Genomic DNA, 17,851 nt, shown 5'->3' on the forward strand with positions numbered 1-17,851 from the left:
ACTGTTGGCTGCTGTTTCCTGTGTCACAGCCTGTTCCCTCCCCTCCAGGGACCATGCCTTTTCATTTGCTTTTCTGCTTACACTCCGCCTTGCTGGAGGAAGGAGACGACTTGGCTTACAGCAGGCACTAGGCAGGGACTGAATTGGGGATTAGTTTTGCTTCTGACCAGTTGGCACCTTCCCTGGTGATGAGAGTTTCCAGCTGCTCCTTCCTTCCTGGATGGGGCCATGGGCCAGGGCAGGACAAGCTGCCCCACAGTCACCACAGAGAAATGGTGACAGGCCGTGCGGAGGGCTCACTGCGTGCCTGCTCGCATGCCCACTCCCACTGCAGAGTTCACAGTGAAGAGACGAAGTGGCAGTGTCCCTCTGCACAGAGACAGATGCCACAGGGAAACAGAAGTGTATTCAGCTGGGGCGAGGGCTGGGTTGGCACCCGCCCAGGTGGTTGCCTCTGTCTCAATGATTATTCAGGCACCCAGACCGGAGAGGCCGTCTGCTTGACAGCCCGCCCCGGCTCCCTTTCTCTCCTTCAGGAGGCCACAGCCACAGCACAGGGCGGGAGCAGGAGCTTTTTTAGATTTTTGTGTATTATTAGTTTGTGTATAAAAGCCTTCTGACATTCTCAGACACCCAAAAGTAGCGCAAACAGTATGACCCTCCTTTGTCCAAACACCCAGCTTTAAGCTTAGACGTGTTACTGTGGTGTCCTCTGTCTCCAGGCCCTCCCCCGCCCCGTCCTAGATGAACACCCTTGCAGCTTTGTTTTGAAAAGTGAAGTGACTGCAGCTTGGGCGGCCCCAGTGGTTCTTGGTGCTACTTGTCGTCCCCCCAGCGCACAGCAGTGCAGATGACATGGCCGCTGGGCCGTCGTCATGGTGCGTGGGGATGCCTGGCTCTGCCGGTGTTTGCTGCCTGCCCGGCCCTCCTTGGTGCTGTTTCTTCACTTGCATTCGTGGCACTCTGGTCAAGGGCCAAGGGCCCGGCCACCACCGGCTTTCAGTCAGGGTTTTGAAAACCTGGGGCGGGGCAGGGGGCGTGGTTCTCTGGTGGTCATAGTGACTGAGGATGTCACTATTGGCATTTTGGCTGATGGATCCGGGGTGGGGATGTCAGGGGTGGTTCTGCACAGTGGATACCTGTCCCATCCACAGTCAGCCATGCTGCTGGGATCTCCCCAATGTGCCACACAGATCAGGGGATTTGATTGACTTTCTCTTGATGCCTGCTAAGGTTTAATAGTTTGAGACAATCCCTTTGGCTCTAGATCTGCTTTGACGCATGCAGTCAGGTGACTAGAACTAGCTTCGGGCACTTTCTGAGGGTTCACAGATCCATGCAACCCTTGAGCTGCTCTGCAGGGAAAAACGGGGTGTCTTGAGCCTGTGTCCCAGCTTTATATAGTCCTGTTTGCTCCCGTCCCAGTCTTATCATTGATGGATGCACAGTGACATTCAGCCTGACGGGTCCTTGTCAGCTTTTGGTGCCCCGGGGGCTGCTGGAGAGAAGGAGGCTGTGGAAGACATACCACGGAAGGCATGCAGCCTCCTGGGGCAGGGCTTGCTGGGCATTGTCCGCTGCCTGCAGCCACCAGCCTGGTGCTGGGGAGGAAGCACGCTTTGCAGGTGGTCGCTGATTATCCCGCATGCGGTTGGGGAGCCTCCCACGGCAGAGCTGGAAAGTCACAATTTCTGAGTTCTTTTTATTTCCAGCGCCACTCTAGATGGATGGCAGCCTTTCACTGCGGGAAATGAAATGCATTCAGGCAACTTAGGCCCCAGGCACAGATGAGAATGGGCTCATGGGCACGGAGGAAGGAGCTGGGGGGAGACACACGGTTAGTCATTATTAATCTGTGACAGCTGCCAGCCCCAGGCACTTTGCACCTGACTTGTGCCTGGGACTCGGGGGCTCTGTGCCTTTCTGGAAGACTCAAGGGCCTGCAGGCCTGTCTCGATTATGTGCTGTTCAAATCCCAAATCCACATGGAAGAGGCGATGGGGACCTTAATGAGGGATGAGGGGAGCTTCTGGCTGGCCTGGACTGAATTTAGTCTGGCTAAGTGTTTATGTGTGAGATGATTTTCGGCGGCACCCGGTTCCAGTAGGTAAGGTGGAGTTAGCCAGTGAGAAAGGTGCTCTTTTTTAACCCTTATGCTGTCCTTGACGAGGCTCAGAGGAGGTTTCAGTGTAGAGCTGACATGTCTCTAACATCGCCTCTAACGCCTGCCGGGTCCCGTTTTCACAACGCCCCAGGCGTGCGCAGCACCGAGAGGGAATTTGTTAACAGCATGTTCCCTTCTCTGGTTCCCTTCTGTATGTGGCAAGCGATAGTGGTTTTCACGTGTGCCAGTAATAGGAGGTTTCCTTTTGAAATACGTTTTATGAAGAGGAAAAAGAGGAGGCGAATTTAAGAAAACAACTGATGGAACAGGTAGGTGGTGTGCCAAGGTGGCAGACACCTTGAAGCTGCTTCCCAGGTGACTGAAGCCTGGGAAATGCTCTGGTGTTTTTCCCACAGTGATCTTCCTTTCTGCTGAAGCCCAGGTCAGCAGCGCCACGATGGGATTCTCAGTGTGGGCCCGGAGTGCCGAGGCCAGAACTGGTGCTGGCCTGGGGTTCGTCTCCCCCCTCCCTCCCTCCCTGTTTCTCATTTGCTTATTCAGCAAACACATTTTGAGAGCCTACCATGTTCTCGGTGCTCTGCGGATTGCAGGCACAGCAAGGTGGTCCCTGCTCTGTAGAGGAGACAAGTTGGCAAAACATAGGTGGGATTCAGTGTGACAGGTGTACTCCTGGAAGGCGTTGGGCAAAATGGTTTTTAGTGCTTGATGTGACTGATGCCGTCTTAAGAAGCAAGTTGCTCTCAGTGACCACCGGTTCACCCTGGGGGTGGGAGGGGGCCCACATCCCTGAAAGGATAGCTCAGAAGGACCATTAAGTTGCTTACCGCCTAGCAACACACAGCTCTTAACAAGCACCTGCCACTTGGCTACAGGCCACCTGTGTTCTGGGGACTGTATATGTGTATATAAACACCAAGCCCTCATCCTTTCTTGAGTGGGGAGGTCCACAGTCTTGCTGCTGCCAAGATTCTGCTTCTGTCCGTAAGTTCCCTTAATAAACTGCTTAATCCTGGAGCTGTCAGCTTCTCTCTCTGGTGCTCAGCCCTGTCCTCCTTTGGGGGTCGGTCCCAGGACACCTTGGGAGATCTTCCCAGCGGGGAAGGTGCTGTAGACGGCGCACTAAGTAAGTGATGATTGCGTGGCACAGGGAGGTCGTGCTCCGCCCCGCTGAGTGGGCCAGGAAAGCTTCCCAGAGGAGGAGGTATTTGAGGTGGGTCTTAAAAGTAAATAAACCGTAACTGTGTGTAGGTGTTCCAGGCAGAGAAAGGAGTTCTAGGCAGATGGGGTAGAACGTTCAAGAGCATGAGAGCCTGAAGGAATGGGGAGTTCAAGGCCCTTATGTATGTCTGGTGTGGCTGGAGTACAGAGAGCGTGTCTCAAACTCCTGTGTGCGTGTGAGTCACAAGGAAATCTTATTGAAGGCAGACTTTGAGTGAGCTGACCTGGGGCAGGACCTGCGCCTCTGTGTCTGAGTAGCTCGCAGGTGATGCACCTGGAGCAGCTGGGCGTGGCGCTCCACCTGGAGCTGCTGGGTGTGATGCTCATGGAACAGTAAGTATTGAACAGCAGTAGCCCGTGTTGTTTTCGTGCTTCCTGGTACCCAGGCCCGGGTTTGCCCCTTCACAGAGCAATCTCATTTAACTCTCACACTGGCCCTAGGGGGTAGGTAAGTAGGATCATCCTCACTCTACACTTGAGGAAACTGAGGCACAGGCAGGCTGGTAACTTGGCAAAGCAGGAGCTCAGGTTAGAGGCAGGCCTCCATGAACTCAGAAGAGAAGGCTTCGTGAGTTGTTCCGAAAAGCCTGGGCTTGATCTGAAGGCAGAGGGAGGGCCTGGGTGAGACGCACCTTTCGTAGAAAGGGCTCGGGCCACGTGCAGTTTGCCTCCTCTGTGAGCGCACCTGTGCCGGCCTGCCGGGCTCGAATCCAGCGGCTAACATTCCCGCAATGGTAGCTTGTGTTAATGTCGTTTTTCTTGGTTGATTTTTAACTGATTGAGTCAGTTCATAGTATTGGGACTTTTCGAACTTCACCTTAACGCCTAAAAATCAAGATTGAACCTCCTTCTTAATAACACAGCAAATACCGCTTTCAACAAAACGGCTCGCAGTTTGCAGGATGTGCCGGCGTGGAGAAGGTGAATGTCTTTAATTAACCCGCACTCATTTGAACAAATTCGAATGACCATTTTCATTGTCAGCATTCTGTGCACGTTGTATTTTCCTTCTTCCCAGGTTTCAGCCAGCTAAACACTTCTGTTATGAGCTGTGTGTCAAGGCCCGATATTGCATTTTGAAACCGAGAGTCAAATAGCAATTTAAACTCCTGACTTTCACACCTGCCTGCGAAACTCAGATAAATGAAATGGAAATAACAGGGCTGCGTGTGAGGAAGTACTGACTGTCGGTTCTCCTAGAAATCTTTGAGAGATAACCATTTCAGCATTTGTGTATTACACACACACACTTTTATCATTTTCGCCTGCCTTTCACTTTCTTGATTCGCCCATTGTGACTTCCCGTTACAGATTAGGCTCGTTTGAAACAAACGCCCCTTGAAGAGGCCCTTTTTGTCATTTTGAAAACGAAACCTACCCCTTGAAAGTACTTCAGCCTGGCTTGTCCACCTTCCTGTCTGTTTCTGCAGCTGGTTCTTCTCTCCACTTCCCCACGTCACCTCTTCCGTTGGGGCCAGTCCCGCCGTGGCTGCGTGCGCCAGCCTCTTCTTCTCTCCCTGCTGGCCTTCCGGCCTCCCTGCCCTGCAGAGGTGTCCTTCCTGACCACTCGCTGCAGGAACCTGTGTTCTCGTCTTCTCTCTCTGGCTGTGGAGACGTGGGGGGTCGGCGGGTGGGTGTCTGCGTGCACGCAGGCTGGCTGCCTGTGCCGGTAACATGGGTCTGTGGCACGGGAGGACTTTAATGAAGCCTTGCTAACAAAGCTTGCATGCCCGCGGCCCAGTCCCCAAACCACTTCTACTGCCCCCTGGTATGCGGGTTTGATAGCTGACGTTTATGTGGCTTGCTCTGAATTAAGCAGTGGTAAAAGGAGGCAGATCATACATTTGAGAACAAAGATTGCGTCTATTATTTGTATACTCTGCACCAATACCCACTGGCTTTCTTTTCTTAACATTAAATGGTGGCGGGGATAACACTGGTTAATAAGAAAGTTCAGGTCTACAACTTTATATTGTGATATCTGTATACTTGGTTGTGTACTCACCACCCAAGTCTAGGCTCCCGCTGTTACATGTTGGTTCTCTTCACCCTCTTCGTCCTCTGCCTGGCTTCCATTCTTAATAATAGTTCTTTTAAAAGATTTCTCTTTTCGTAAATACTTATTGTAGAAAATGTAAGCAAAAAAAAAAAAAAGGTGAAAGAACGGAGGAGGAGAGAGAGAGGGGAGGAGGAGGAACAGAAGAAAAAGCCTTCATAATCACACCAACCTGAACAAGAGCCCCCTGACTTTGGGGGTGTACTGCTTTCCACCATGCCCTGTGTGTGAATGCAGACATACGGCTTGCGTCATACACTGTTTGGCGAGGTTGAGCTTTTCGCTTGACACTTACTCTGATTATTTTTCCAAGGCATGCAGTATTCTCCCAGAACATCTTTCCAGTGGCCGTAGAAAGTTCGTTCGTGTGCATGAACAATGATGGGGTTTGGGCAGCTGTTTCCTGTTGGACATGTGTGTTGTCCCCGGTGTTCTGCCACCGTGGGTGCTGTGTGAATGGGGACGTTCTCGTGGCTGTTGCACAGGCCTGTGACCGTCTCCCAGGATGAATTCCTTAAAGCAGAGCCCGAGCTAGGCTTTTATTTTATTTTTCTTTAAAGCTTTGATGCATAATCGTATTTACTTTTGTTTCTCTCTAGACACTACAACAACAGGAGTGCAAACTTCTCTATAGCCGAAAAGAGGGCCAGAGGCAAGAAAATAAAAACAAAAACAGATATAAAAACATCCTGCCCTGTAAGTATCAGCATGCCTCGCAGGCACGGTCACTCTGGAGATTTTGATTCCAGCATCCCTGTAACTGTCCCTGAGGGCCACGCGCCCTTCTCAGCAGATCCAAGGTGTTGGCCTCTTTTAATTGTGAGCAGTTTCCAAAATAGTCAACTGTGATAGAGACTGGCGGCCTCATTCGCTGAGTTCCTGCGATGCTGATTACTGAGTGAAATTGCCCCTAGGAAGTTTTGAGTGTGGCTGTTTCCATCTGTTAATTAATTTTGCCGGCCTCAGAGTGATCATCTCAGGGCTTGCCGTCTCCCCGTGTCAGGCTGCACCAGGAGCCTCAGGGGTCACAGGCTCGTGTCCTTGCTCTGGAGTGCCTGGCTCCCGGGTCTTGGGAAAGGCACGCCTCCTTTCTGAGCCTCTGTTCGCTCATCTGGGGAACAAATGGGCTCTAACATCTGTTCTGCTCCCCGGTGCCAGGAGCTCAGGTGAGTGGCGGTTCGGGTACATAGCCACGCTGCTCAGGAGTACCTCCACTGACACCCAGAGGCTGCCAGGTAGAACCCAAGGTGAACCATGGGGAAAAAGGCCCAGGAGGATGTAGGCCTTGGACGAGGATCCCAGAAATGGCACTAAACAGTTGTCACAGCTCTCCTCCCCTGAGGGCGGACTGTGCCAAACTATCCGCATCCAAATGTCCCTTAATCCACACCACGTGCACACCAGTCAGGTGTTCTTACGCTCCCCGTGTTACAGGCCGTTTCATGAGGAGTAAGCAGGAGTAGGGGGAGAACGCCTGCCAAAGGCACTGCTGTTAGCATCATGCTCTCCATCCTGGGGCAAGCACAGCGGGGAAGCAAAGGAACATTTCAAAGTCCTCTTGCTTTATGTCCTTTGTTTAAAATAAAAAGGAAAAACTCGTATCTGATGTACAGATTGTTGGCAGTGTATGCATTTACCCAGCTTAAAAATAAGGCATGTTTGTATATGTAATTTATGTATGGGTTTAGATTTCAGTGTTTGGACACTGTGTTGTTAAAGTTTATTGGGGGGCATGATGAAATTGGGGGGGGCATTGCTCTTTGTTTCATCAGGTCAGAGCCGCTTTGTCGGATCGTGTAAACCCAGCCCTGTGTGTGTGTCCTTCACTTGTTGTGTACAGGTGCACATGTACATGGTGTGCACGTGTGTCACGTCCACATGGATTATTCGTGATGTGCGTAGGTCAGGATGGGAGAGCGTGCAGGCATTTATAACACTGAGAAAAGGCAGCGAGGACTTGGCAGGGAGTCAGTTTGAGCCACAGCATGGTCCGGGTGACCTCGGGGAAGCCTCACCCTTTTCGTGTCCCAGTTTTCATTTCTGCTCAGGACGCCTCGTGGGGCTCATCGGGAAGACAGACGCAGGGGTGTGGGAGAAGGGGAAGGGAGCCACGGCATGCGGTACCCTCACACGGTGTGACTGCCCTTTCCTCCCTCAGAGATCCCGGTTAGATGTTCCCTCTGACTAGCATCGTCTTTCTTTCAGGCTGGGGAGTCCAAGGCAAAAGAACGTTGTTTTTTAAGACATAAAACTATGTTACTTATTTCCATTGTAAAATATGTTTCTTAGGATAGGGCGCGGAGATTTGTATACCAATTACACAGAATTTGGGCAGTTGACACATCAGAGTCTTATCTTCTAGATACTCTATTTCATTCTGCTTCATTAAAAACCCTCTTTATTATTGAAAATGTCATTTGTGTTCACAAGCAGACGGAATAGTGTGAAGAAGCCACATGTTCCCATCTCCCAGCGCCGATAATTGTCAGCTCGTGCCTGGGCTTGTCTCATCTGTGCTCTGTCCACTTCTCTCTCCCCAGATTCCGACCACTTTGAAGCAAATCTCAGAATTATGTCATTTATCTGTACTTTATTCTTCCTCTTTTTTTTTTTTAAAAAAAGCCCAAGTTAAAAAAATTTTTTAAAGTTTATTTGCTTTTAGAGAGAGTAGAAGGGAGAAAGAAAGAGAGGCAGAGAAACATCAGTGTGCGAGGGAACATCGGTAGGTTGCTTCTAGGCCCACAACCCAGGCATGTCCCCTGGCCGGGAATCGAACTGGCAACCCTTTGGTTCACAGGCCGGTGCTCCGTCCACTGAGCCACACCAGCCAGGGCTAAAAAAATAATTTTAGATTCACCCGAAGTTGTAAAAATACACATCAAAGGTCTCATGTACCCTCACCCATCTTCTCCCGATGAGCACACCCTGCATTTCCATGGCACGCTGTCGGCCCCGGGAGGGACGTTGCCGCTTTGTTCCTCTACGGGTAGCATTCTGAGGTGTCCTGCAGTGTTCCAGTCATTACTGTGCTCATTTGGGATTTAGCTTTTCGTGTGGTGCTGTCACTAAATGCACGAAACTCGGACTAGGTTGCGGGTGAGCTGATGCGGACCGCTTTGCCCTGAAGGGGTCTGAGTATTTTTGTGACTGTCGTCTCTTTTCCTTGCAGTTGATCACACCAGGGTTGTCCTGCATGACGGCGATCCCAACGAGCCTGTTTCCGATTACATCAACGCAAATATCATCATGGTAAACGGAGCTTTTCACGGTGTCTTCTGACCGCACGTCGCGAGCCCTTGTTTCAGTTTAAATCCTTTCTTGTGTCCTGAAAGCAACTTTCAAATGTCTGATGTATTTTCCTCCTAAATGTCTAGCCTGAATTCGAAACCAAGTGCAACAATTCAAAGCCCAAAAAGAGTTACATTGCCACGCAAGGCTGTCTGCAGAATACGGTGAATGACTTTTGGCGGATGGTGTTTCAGGAGAATTCCCGAGTGATCGTCATGACGACGAAGGAAGTGGAGAGAGGAAAGGTACAGTGCCCGCTCTTCTGATACTTGAAACTTGTTGCTCACGTCAGGTTGGCCGTGTCAGGAATGGAATAAACGAGTTCGGCTTAAGCTAACTGAGCCTCTGGGGAAAAGGGTGTTGAAGAATTTGATGATGGCCTGCCTTGGTGTAGCTCTCTTCAGGTTTCTTCTCCTTGGGGTTCACCAAACCTGTCGGATCTGTGGATATATGTTTGTTTGTTTTTTCAAATTTATATGTTTACTATTTATTGAAATGTGTACCCCGACTCCACCCTGTCCTGGGACACCAATTGTGTGTATATTAGGCTGTTTGAAGTTGTCCTACAGCTCACGGAGCCTTTGATTTTTTTTTTTCCCTATTTCTCATTCTTTCCTTCTGCGTTTCATTGTGGATGGTTTTGTTTGCCGTGCCTTTAAGTTAATCTTTTCTTCGTCAGTGCATAATCGGTCGGCCCCACTCAGTGTGTCTTTCTTTCAGACGCAGTCCTGTTCCTCTCTACAAGTTTCATTAGAGTCTGTTTAATATCTTCGATGCCTCTGCACATGTGCATCGTTCCCTGCACCTTCGAACACGTGGGATACATTTACAGTAACTTCCAGCGTCCCTGTGACCGACCCTGTTCCACGTGTCGTTTCACGCTGCCAGTGTTTCCGTTGTGCAGGTGGGAGGGCAAATCCAGCCCCGCTCCCGTTTCAGCTCGAAGCAGTGGTCAGAAGGGGGGGTAGGAGGGCCCGTCTAGTGCTTTCCGGTGATTTCTGGGGTCATGTACGCGGTACTTACCAGGACTTTTAAGCATTTAAAAATTAATTTGACTTATGTGAACAGTGGGTCCCTAAAAATATTCAAACACAGTTAAGGTTAAAGTTGCCTTTGCACCCATTTAGTCCCTTCCTCCAACACACACCCTGTTTGATGTGTTATTCTACACTCTCTTCTCGGCATTTACATACATGCCCGTGTTAAAGGGATTACTACAGGCATTACATGCCTACAGAAGGTATCCAGCCACGTAATATGAAAAAGAGACATTTATTGAAGAAGATACAAAAAACCTTGTACACAGGACAGTGACGCCTCAGTCCCCTTCCAATTAGTCCCCTTGACACCTCGCACAGTCTCCCAGTTGCCATCAGCTCCCCCGTTATATTTTCCTGAAATGTCATTGGCGGTCTGAAATCTCTTCCCTTTCAAAGGTGATTTTAGTTTTGGGAAAATGCAGAAGTCACAGGGTGCCCCATCTGGGCTGCAGGGGGTGCTGAGTCACCTGAGTCATTTGATGTTTTGCCAGAAAACCCTGCATGAGACGTGATGCATGAGTGATGAGTGGTTGCATTGTTTTGAAGCTGCTGATCACTGGCAGCCCATAGCTGCAGCCTTCCGAATCATCCAAATAGTTTCCACGGAGGAGTGTTCAGGCTTGACGCAAAATCTGATGCAGAGCCGTCGCTCTACTCGCTCAGCCGTTGTGAGTGCGACACCACACGGTACACGTGCTCACTCAGTGGCGCCTACCGCCCCCAGACTAGTGCAGGGAAGATGTCGGTGTTCACACACACACGTCCCAGTCCCCTCTCCTTGGCCGCCAGGCTACGCTGAGGTTGCACAAACCATTCTCATTGTATTAACAATGGCTGGACTTTTTCCGGATGAGCCTTGTATATTCCTTTACATATATGTATGTGCTTCCAGAAGTACATATTACTATTTTCTGAAAATCAGGGTATGAAAAAGTGGTTTCATACAGTAACTTCGTTGTGCATCTCAGGTTTTCTTCCCTACTATGTTCTAACTTCTGTTAATACATGTTGGTCTGTCTCACAGTAATTGCATGCTATTTTGTGGTATATACGTATCATAATTTATTTACCATGATGCACTGGGCATTTAAGTGTTTCCATTTTTGCTTTTATAAACAGTGCTGAAGTGAACAGCCTTGCTCTTCCTTTTGTGTTTGTGTGGCGAGTGTTTCTCTGGGAGAGACGTCAAGGATTGTGAGGTTCTAGCGAGTGCCTGTTGTAAATTGACACCAGTTCTGCCAAACCGCCTTCCGGAGCGGTCGCCCCAGTGTCTACTCCCCACCCCCGGCAGCTGCACGTGCCTGGTGCCCACCTCCCCGCACTCTTCTCGCCTCTTCAGGGTTTTAGAAATTGTGACATCCACACTTACAGAGAAGCAGACAGATCTCATTGAATGAGAGCTCTGTGTGTTATCCCAAAGTGAGCCTATCCACACAGGTTTTTATAATATGGAAAAGTTCCGTGTTTTTGTTTGTATTCTAGTCAAAGTGCTTTTTTAGATGTGCTTGAATTGGCTTTGATAGAAGCTGCACGGGATGGAGCAGTCGTGCACGTGAGTTAAACTGCAGACGGGTGGTTTGGGATTTTAGCCGTGCTTTTCTCAGTTGTGAAAGTCAGTGTGATCCTGTAAGGTTTTCCTTGTCGTACCGGTAGCTGGTACACTTCTGCACACCTTGCGGCCTGACCTGGTCGTTGTGAAGCAAAGGTTTCCTGCAGTGACATTGGTTGTTCAGAGTTCTTCCTAGTTTCCCCTTCCGGTGAGTGTCACCTGCCCTGAGGGTGGAGAGGACATCAGCACCCTCTGTCCCACATGCTGCCTGATGGTAGGTAGAGGAGTCTACCTGTTTCTCAGAGCACTCGGGGGCTGTGGAGACGGGGTGCTCGTGGCACTGCAGAGGACTCAGGCTTGGTCCCTTTCGGAAGAGCTGCCAGGAGCTCCGAGAACAGGTGCACACGGGGCCCACCGTGCTGCCCCACCTTTTCGCCCCAGTGCCCGCCTGCTTTCCGTTCTTCCACTGTGTGGGTGCAGGGGCTGGTGTGGGGGTCCACAGGCCTTTCTGACTCCTCTCTGTCAGTATCACCCCCGCCCTGCCCTCCGCACAGAATAAAAACTGGACTCTGGATTCCTTTGGATCCCTGGGCTTTAAAAGCTAAAGTGTTAGCCCTCACAGTTTAGATTTTTTTTTTTTGTCAAGGTTTACCTCAGAGTGTAGAAAAGCGGGAGGCAGCCTGCAGGAGTTTCCAACTGTTTAAAGGCAGCCAGAAGGTCTTTAGAGCTGTGGTCTGATTTTTGTGTTCTCCGAGCCACAGCAGCCCTCAGAATTGATTGGCCAGTGACAGCCTTGAGTACAACTAATATCAAAAGTGTTTATTTGGAGAAAAATATGTATCACATCTGTCACAGGGTATTTGGATCTACAAAACACTGGAGGAGAAGCCAAATTCAAAATCCTAAACACTAAAAGACCCCAATCTGCTCTAAGCAAAAAAGTCGCACCATGCATTAAATTCTTCTGTTCAACTTTCCTCCTTCTGTTTTCCTTTTCTTTCAACTGACCGTCAACTATGGGGCTAGTCCGCAGCTGCTCTTTTACTTCTTGTTTTATAACCGGGGATTTCTCTGTTTTCCTCACCTACAACGAAATTTTCTTTTGCTGATATTTGTGTCTCAGTGGTGGAAAGGGAGTTGCGTTGGTGACCGTGCCTAGAAAAAAACCCAAAACACAAAATCGTTCTTTGCCCAGGACACGTCACCACGTACATGCAGATGCGTCTCTCATTGAGCGGAACATCTTCCTCCTTGGCAGCATGGATGATTTCTCTCGGTGCCGTATTTCCCCTCTGCCTGCTCTGAAGCCAGCAGCTCTTGCATGCTTGGCGTCCCCAGGCACCCAGTTAAGTGGAGGCGACGTGCAGTAGGTAGCAGATGGATCTGGATATAGAAAAAGCAGCTGGTTCAAAACCCCATTGGCTGCCTTTCTGTGCTGGAGGTGTTCACACTTGGGTTAGATAAGGCGCGGAGTCCTCCCACGCCGGGGGAGACGAACCAGACTGTCTGGCCTGTTCGGCAGCCTGTCCACCTCCGGAGTCCTTGCCTGCCTTCCCTGCGGAGTGGCTGGCAGGTCTGTAGAATTCGAACCGCAGCGGTTGCTAGACAGCACCCTCCACCTGGTCGTTCCCTCTCTTTGCACCTTTGATTCTTTGGAAGTAAATAAACATGCACCGGCTCTCCTTTGACCTGTGTGTTAATTGGCAACTTTGCACAGGTGGCTTTTTCTCCCTGCTTCTCCCTGCTCCTCCAAGCACCTGCGTTTAAAATTTGAACTCTCCTTTTCTTTGGAAACGCAACAGTTCAGTGTTGGGCCGTTTTCCATGTTAGTGTTCACTAAGCAAGACTCGAACATTTGCTTTCTGCTGGTTTAGGCTTTTCTTTCAGAGCTTACAGGCGTTAACTGTCTTTTTTCTGATCCCTTCCAGAGTAAATGTGTCAAATACTGGCCTGACGAGTACGCTCTAAAGGAATACGGGGTCATGCGTGTTAGGAACGTCAAAGAAAGCGCCGCCCATGACTATACATTAAGAGAACTTAAACTTTCCAAGGTTGGACAAGTAAGTATATTGTCGTATTTTAGACTTTGGTAACTGTAGTAGGCTGCCACCAGCGTCGTGCAGGTACTCACGCTTGCGTGCATTCGTCCGCTCGCTCGCTCCTTGATTCAGCAGCTGTTCACTGGGTGCCTTCTATGTGCCAGGTACTCCTGAGGCACTGCTGGCACATTGCAGACCAGACTTACAGCCTCTGCCCTCACAGACCCTCGGGACACAGAAGGTGAAAAACTGAAGGACCAGCTAAGCTTTCTGATTGTGCTGTCTGTGCTGGTGTGCTAGTGAGTGACTGGGTACTTGAGATGGAGTAGACAGGGAGGGCTTCTCGGAGGAAGTGTTCTTTGAGCTGAGAGCTGAAGGTGGAGCAGCCAGGCGTCCAGAGCATCATGAGAAGAGGGTCCCAAGCAGAGGGAACAGCAAGTGCAAAGGCCCTGAGACCTATTTAGTGATCACATTCCATAGTCTGAGATCTTAACTGCGTGTAGTTCAGGTTTGCCCCTGGGGTGACTAACTTTACAAAGCATGGTTAGATTTGGATTCATTTAATTTTGTGGTTAGAGAGGGGCTTTCTTACTCAAGGCCTTTGGGGACACAGAGATGAATGAAGCAGCCTATGTCTTCAAGGAATCACTGTACGATCACATAGCAGCCAGAAGCCACATATACAAATAGCCATGCTCCAGAGGAGACACAGGCTCTCCCCCACATCTGAAGTGTCACGATCTTGCCAAGGCTGGGCTTCTTCCAAATACGGTGCCAGGGAGACAGCCTTGGGAAGAGGGTGGGCCCTCGGGGTTGGGGATTTCTTGGGAGAATGGGGCCTCCCAGGTGGAGGTGTCATCGTGAGCCAGGGCACTGAAGTGCAGACTGCAGGGAAGTGGGGTTTGTGAGGGAAAATGCCAGTGGGGAGTCTAGGGAATAAACTTGTGTTGAGACAGGTCGGGACCAAGTCGAGATGAGTCTTACCACCATGTTGAGAAACGTGAACTTCATCTGTTAGTTGGCATAGAACCCGTGCAGAACCGAGTGCCAGGAAGGTGTCTGAGAGCTGGGGGAGTAGGGAGAGGGGTCAGCATGGGGGGTCCCTGATGGCCAAAGTCCTGTCCAGGACATCTGCAGTGGCCTAGGTCTCGTGGCCTCCTCTCCACGCATCCCGGAGACCCCAGCAGTTGTTTTGTGTATTTTTTCCTTCTCACATTTTGTTAAAATGCCAGAATAAACTCTGGAAGAAGAGCCACGGATGGGAGAGATGCCTTGGCGTGCGGTCTGCAGGGCGAGGGGGTAGCTCAGCTATTATTGGAGGACAAGGAGGAATTGAAGACATCGTAGGGCTTTGAGCCCGGGCAGACGGTGGGGCTGTGGCGGAGTCAGAAAAGCAAGAAGAAGATGTGTGTGATGGAGGGCTCGAACTGTGGGTAAACGATGGCAGGGTGGTAGCAGGGTGAGGAAAAAGAGGCCCAGCCCGTGGTTATCGGGGAGTCAGACAGGAGGGGATTTGGCGGTGGTGTGAATGGAGGTGAGGTTGGCATTAAGGACGATGGGCGGTGTGGATTTGAGGAGCTAGGGAGGACGAAGAATAACCTGCTGGACTGCTGGACGTGTAAAGTTTGAGATGCCTTTGAGACATCGGAGGGAAGATGCCTGGGAGGTGGGGATGGAGACTGGCAGGGAGGGGAGATGGGATCCAGAACGTCCCGGATGGGTCGGTTTGGGCCAGTGGAGGGGTAGTGCTGCTGTGGCAATGGGAGGGACAGGGGGGAAGGTGGCCCCAGGCGCAGGCGGTGGGGCCAAAATGGATTTCATCTGTGCTTTATCAGCACAAGGCAAGGCCATCAACTGACATTCGAATAAGAAGAGATGAGATACTGGAGGAAAGAGGGGAAAGTATGAAATAGTAATTGTGTAGAATAGTAATTTCATTGCCAAGAAGTCCAGTAAGCTTCTGGGCAGTGCTGGGCGCCCAGCTGAGGTGGCCAACGTGCATATTTAGGGACACAAGTCACCTGGCTGTGTGCGCTTTCTCCATGCTCACTCTGCTCTGTTCCTCCGGCACAAAACGACAGTTGATGTCCTAGAGATGTCCAGGCACCACAGTGAGTGTGCAGGCTGGGATTTGGGCCTGAATGCAGCCGTGTGATGGCAGGGCCCGTCTTCTTACCTGCTTCGTACTCAACAGAAGTTTCAAGTTTCGTGACACTACCGTAAAAGTGTGTGGCTCTGGGAGGGGAGGGGGTCTAGATACAAAAGGACAGAGGAACGAGTGACTTGAGGGGATACCTGTCTCCTCACCTGGTGAGAGGAGAGCCCCGGGTCCCAGAGGCCTCCTGGCCTCCTGGTTTGAACAACACGTGGACAAGGAGGATCGGGGACATTGCCCACCCCTGGTGGTTCCGAGGGCAGTTCGGGTTGGAGTCTCCTGAAGAACAAACACATTGCTGCACTAGGCGGCTGGGTTCTTAGGACAGAGGCAGAGTTGTATCCAGGATTGCCTTGCCAGATCCTAAAGGAGAAGTGGCCCAGAAACTGAGGAGGACTTTGAAGGGAGCACGAGGGCCTCTGTGTCAGCCAGCTCCCTCAGCTCGCGTAGGATCTCAGAGCGTGAAGCCGGGCAGTGCCTCAGTCCCTTGATTTATTTAATTCTTTTCTGGTTTTTCTTGGCTCTACTCCAGGGCAATACAGAGAGAACCGTCTGGCAATACCACTTTCGGACCTGGCCGGACCACGGCGTGCCCAGTGATCCTGGGGGTGTGCTGGACTTCCTGGAGGAGGTGCACCACAAGCAGGAGAGCATCATGGATGCGGGCCCAGTGGTGGTTCACTGCAGGTGACCAGCCCTTGCACCCCCTGGCCCTGGCCTGTCCGTCTCCAAACGCCCAGGGCTGCTTCTGACTTCCCCACCCCAAATCTAACTGGGGGAAAACTTCAGCTCTGAGGGAGGCCTGGGTACACTGCATTAAGGCACACTCTGGCCCCAAAATATGTTTCTCATGGACCCTACAGGGCTGCCAGGGCCCTGGAGGTGGCGGGGCCCGGGCTGGTGACCACGGTCCTTATTCGCAAGGAGCTCCTAGTCTGGTCACGTCTGCTTGGTTTTCTTTTTCAATAGCGTGATTCAGCGTTCATCTCTTTGATTGTGATTCTAGTCTCTGCTGCCACAGAAATGAGACATGTTTTTCCCCAACAATACACTAATTTGCTTAAAAGATTAGGACCACTGCCCATCCTCTGGAAGCCAGTCCCGTGGCCTCTGCCCCAGAGTTTGCAGGCTGCTGGTGCCCAGGATTGGGCTTCCCAGTCATACTGGGGAGGCTTGGTTTCCTAAACCTCACTCGTGTGTTGGGCAAGTAGATGTGTATGAAGCTTTATTTTGTTCAGTGTTTTAGAAGCTACCACTTATTGAGCACTTGCCCCGGGACCCAGTGTTTTTCATACACGACTCACATTTGATCCACACAACAACCCTGTAGGATACGTACTGTTACCCCCATTTCACAGACGAGGAAACTGAGGCTCAGGTTAAGAGACTGTGCCCCAGGCACACTGTGTATTGGGGAAGCTGGGCTCCTAGTGCAGGTTGGACTGACTCCAGAGCCCTGTGCTCTTAGCAAATTCATTTTCCAGTATAAGTAGGCAATCGTATAAATGCTCCCAAGAGCAGATATTGGTTCTGTTACTATTAGTAGCTTGTCTTTGAGTAAAAAGCCAAGTACAAATGACTGTACTGCCATTGCTTTTCGTCCTCCTGCCCATAGTGCTGGCATTGGCCGGACAGGGACGTTCATCGTGATTGATATCCTCATCGACATCATCAGAGAGAAAGGTAGGTCATCCGGAGGGGAGGGAGCGGAAGCTCCTGTTTGTAGCTTGTGGATGGAAAGTGCTGGTGAAAATAGTCTGGGGAAGAACATTTGAATGTTAAAAATTTTCACAAAAATCTGGGCTGAGGACTTCAACTTTCAGTGTGTTTGCCAGAGAACAGAAGTGATGCTGTTTCAGCTTTGGGCCCAAGATGAGGCCCAGGGTCTGGGGATCCCCCTGCTGTGGCCTTTTGTCGAATATGTAGTGGCGTTCTCTACCCAGCCACCTAATCCTGGCTGATGGCGTGGGGTGTTGGAGAGTGAGGGAACCCTAATTCCAAAACTTTATCAGGTAATCGTCTGGGATCATCGGTTTTGATCAGCAGGCCAGTGCCGTGGCTCTTGGAACACGTTCGGCAGAACATTAAAGACTAAGTTTGCTTTATGCCTCAGCCTGCTGAAAGTTGTGCCTTCAACCCCGTTACCCTGGCTCTGCCGTTCCTCCTGATGCTTCATGGTGCTTGCTTCGTAGGCGTCGACTGTGACATCGATGTTCCCAAAACGATTCAGATGGTGCGATCTCAGAGGTCAGGGATGGTCCAGACAGAAGCACAGTACCGATTCATCTATATGGCCGTCCAGCATTACATCGAAACACTACAGCGCAGGATTGAAGAAGAGCAGGTACAGAGCCTGCACGGGCTGGCGTGTGGCTTTTCAT

The 17,851-nt window shown here is 50.7% G+C and overlaps 1 protein-coding gene across 2 annotated transcripts in view; it reads left to right on the forward strand.

Annotated features, from left to right (window-relative positions):
• PTPN11 (protein tyrosine phosphatase non-receptor type 11) overlaps positions 1 to 17,851 on the forward strand; it is a 62,820-nt gene that overhangs the window by 33,267 nt on the left and 11,702 nt on the right. The window contains exons 7-13 of one of the 2 annotated variants that reach the window (XM_045200730.2): positions 5,999 to 6,095; positions 8,569 to 8,648; positions 8,774 to 8,932; positions 13,205 to 13,336; positions 15,991 to 16,157; positions 17,086 to 17,153; positions 17,663 to 17,814. In XM_045200730.2, the coding sequence (XP_045056665.1) occupies positions 5,999 to 6,095; positions 8,569 to 8,648; positions 8,774 to 8,932; positions 13,205 to 13,336; positions 15,991 to 16,157; positions 17,086 to 17,153; positions 17,663 to 17,814 (855 nt within the window). The remainder of the gene's footprint in view (positions 1 to 5,998; positions 6,096 to 8,568; positions 8,649 to 8,773; positions 8,933 to 13,204; positions 13,337 to 15,990; positions 16,158 to 17,085; positions 17,154 to 17,662; positions 17,815 to 17,851) is intronic. The other variant, XM_024566666.3, reaches the window with a different exon arrangement.

This window comes from Desmodus rotundus, chromosome 7, assembly GCF_022682495.2.
Source record: "Desmodus rotundus isolate HL8 chromosome 7, HLdesRot8A.1, whole genome shotgun sequence".
NCBI classification, from domain to species: domain Eukaryota; kingdom Metazoa; phylum Chordata; class Mammalia; order Chiroptera; family Phyllostomidae; genus Desmodus; species Desmodus rotundus.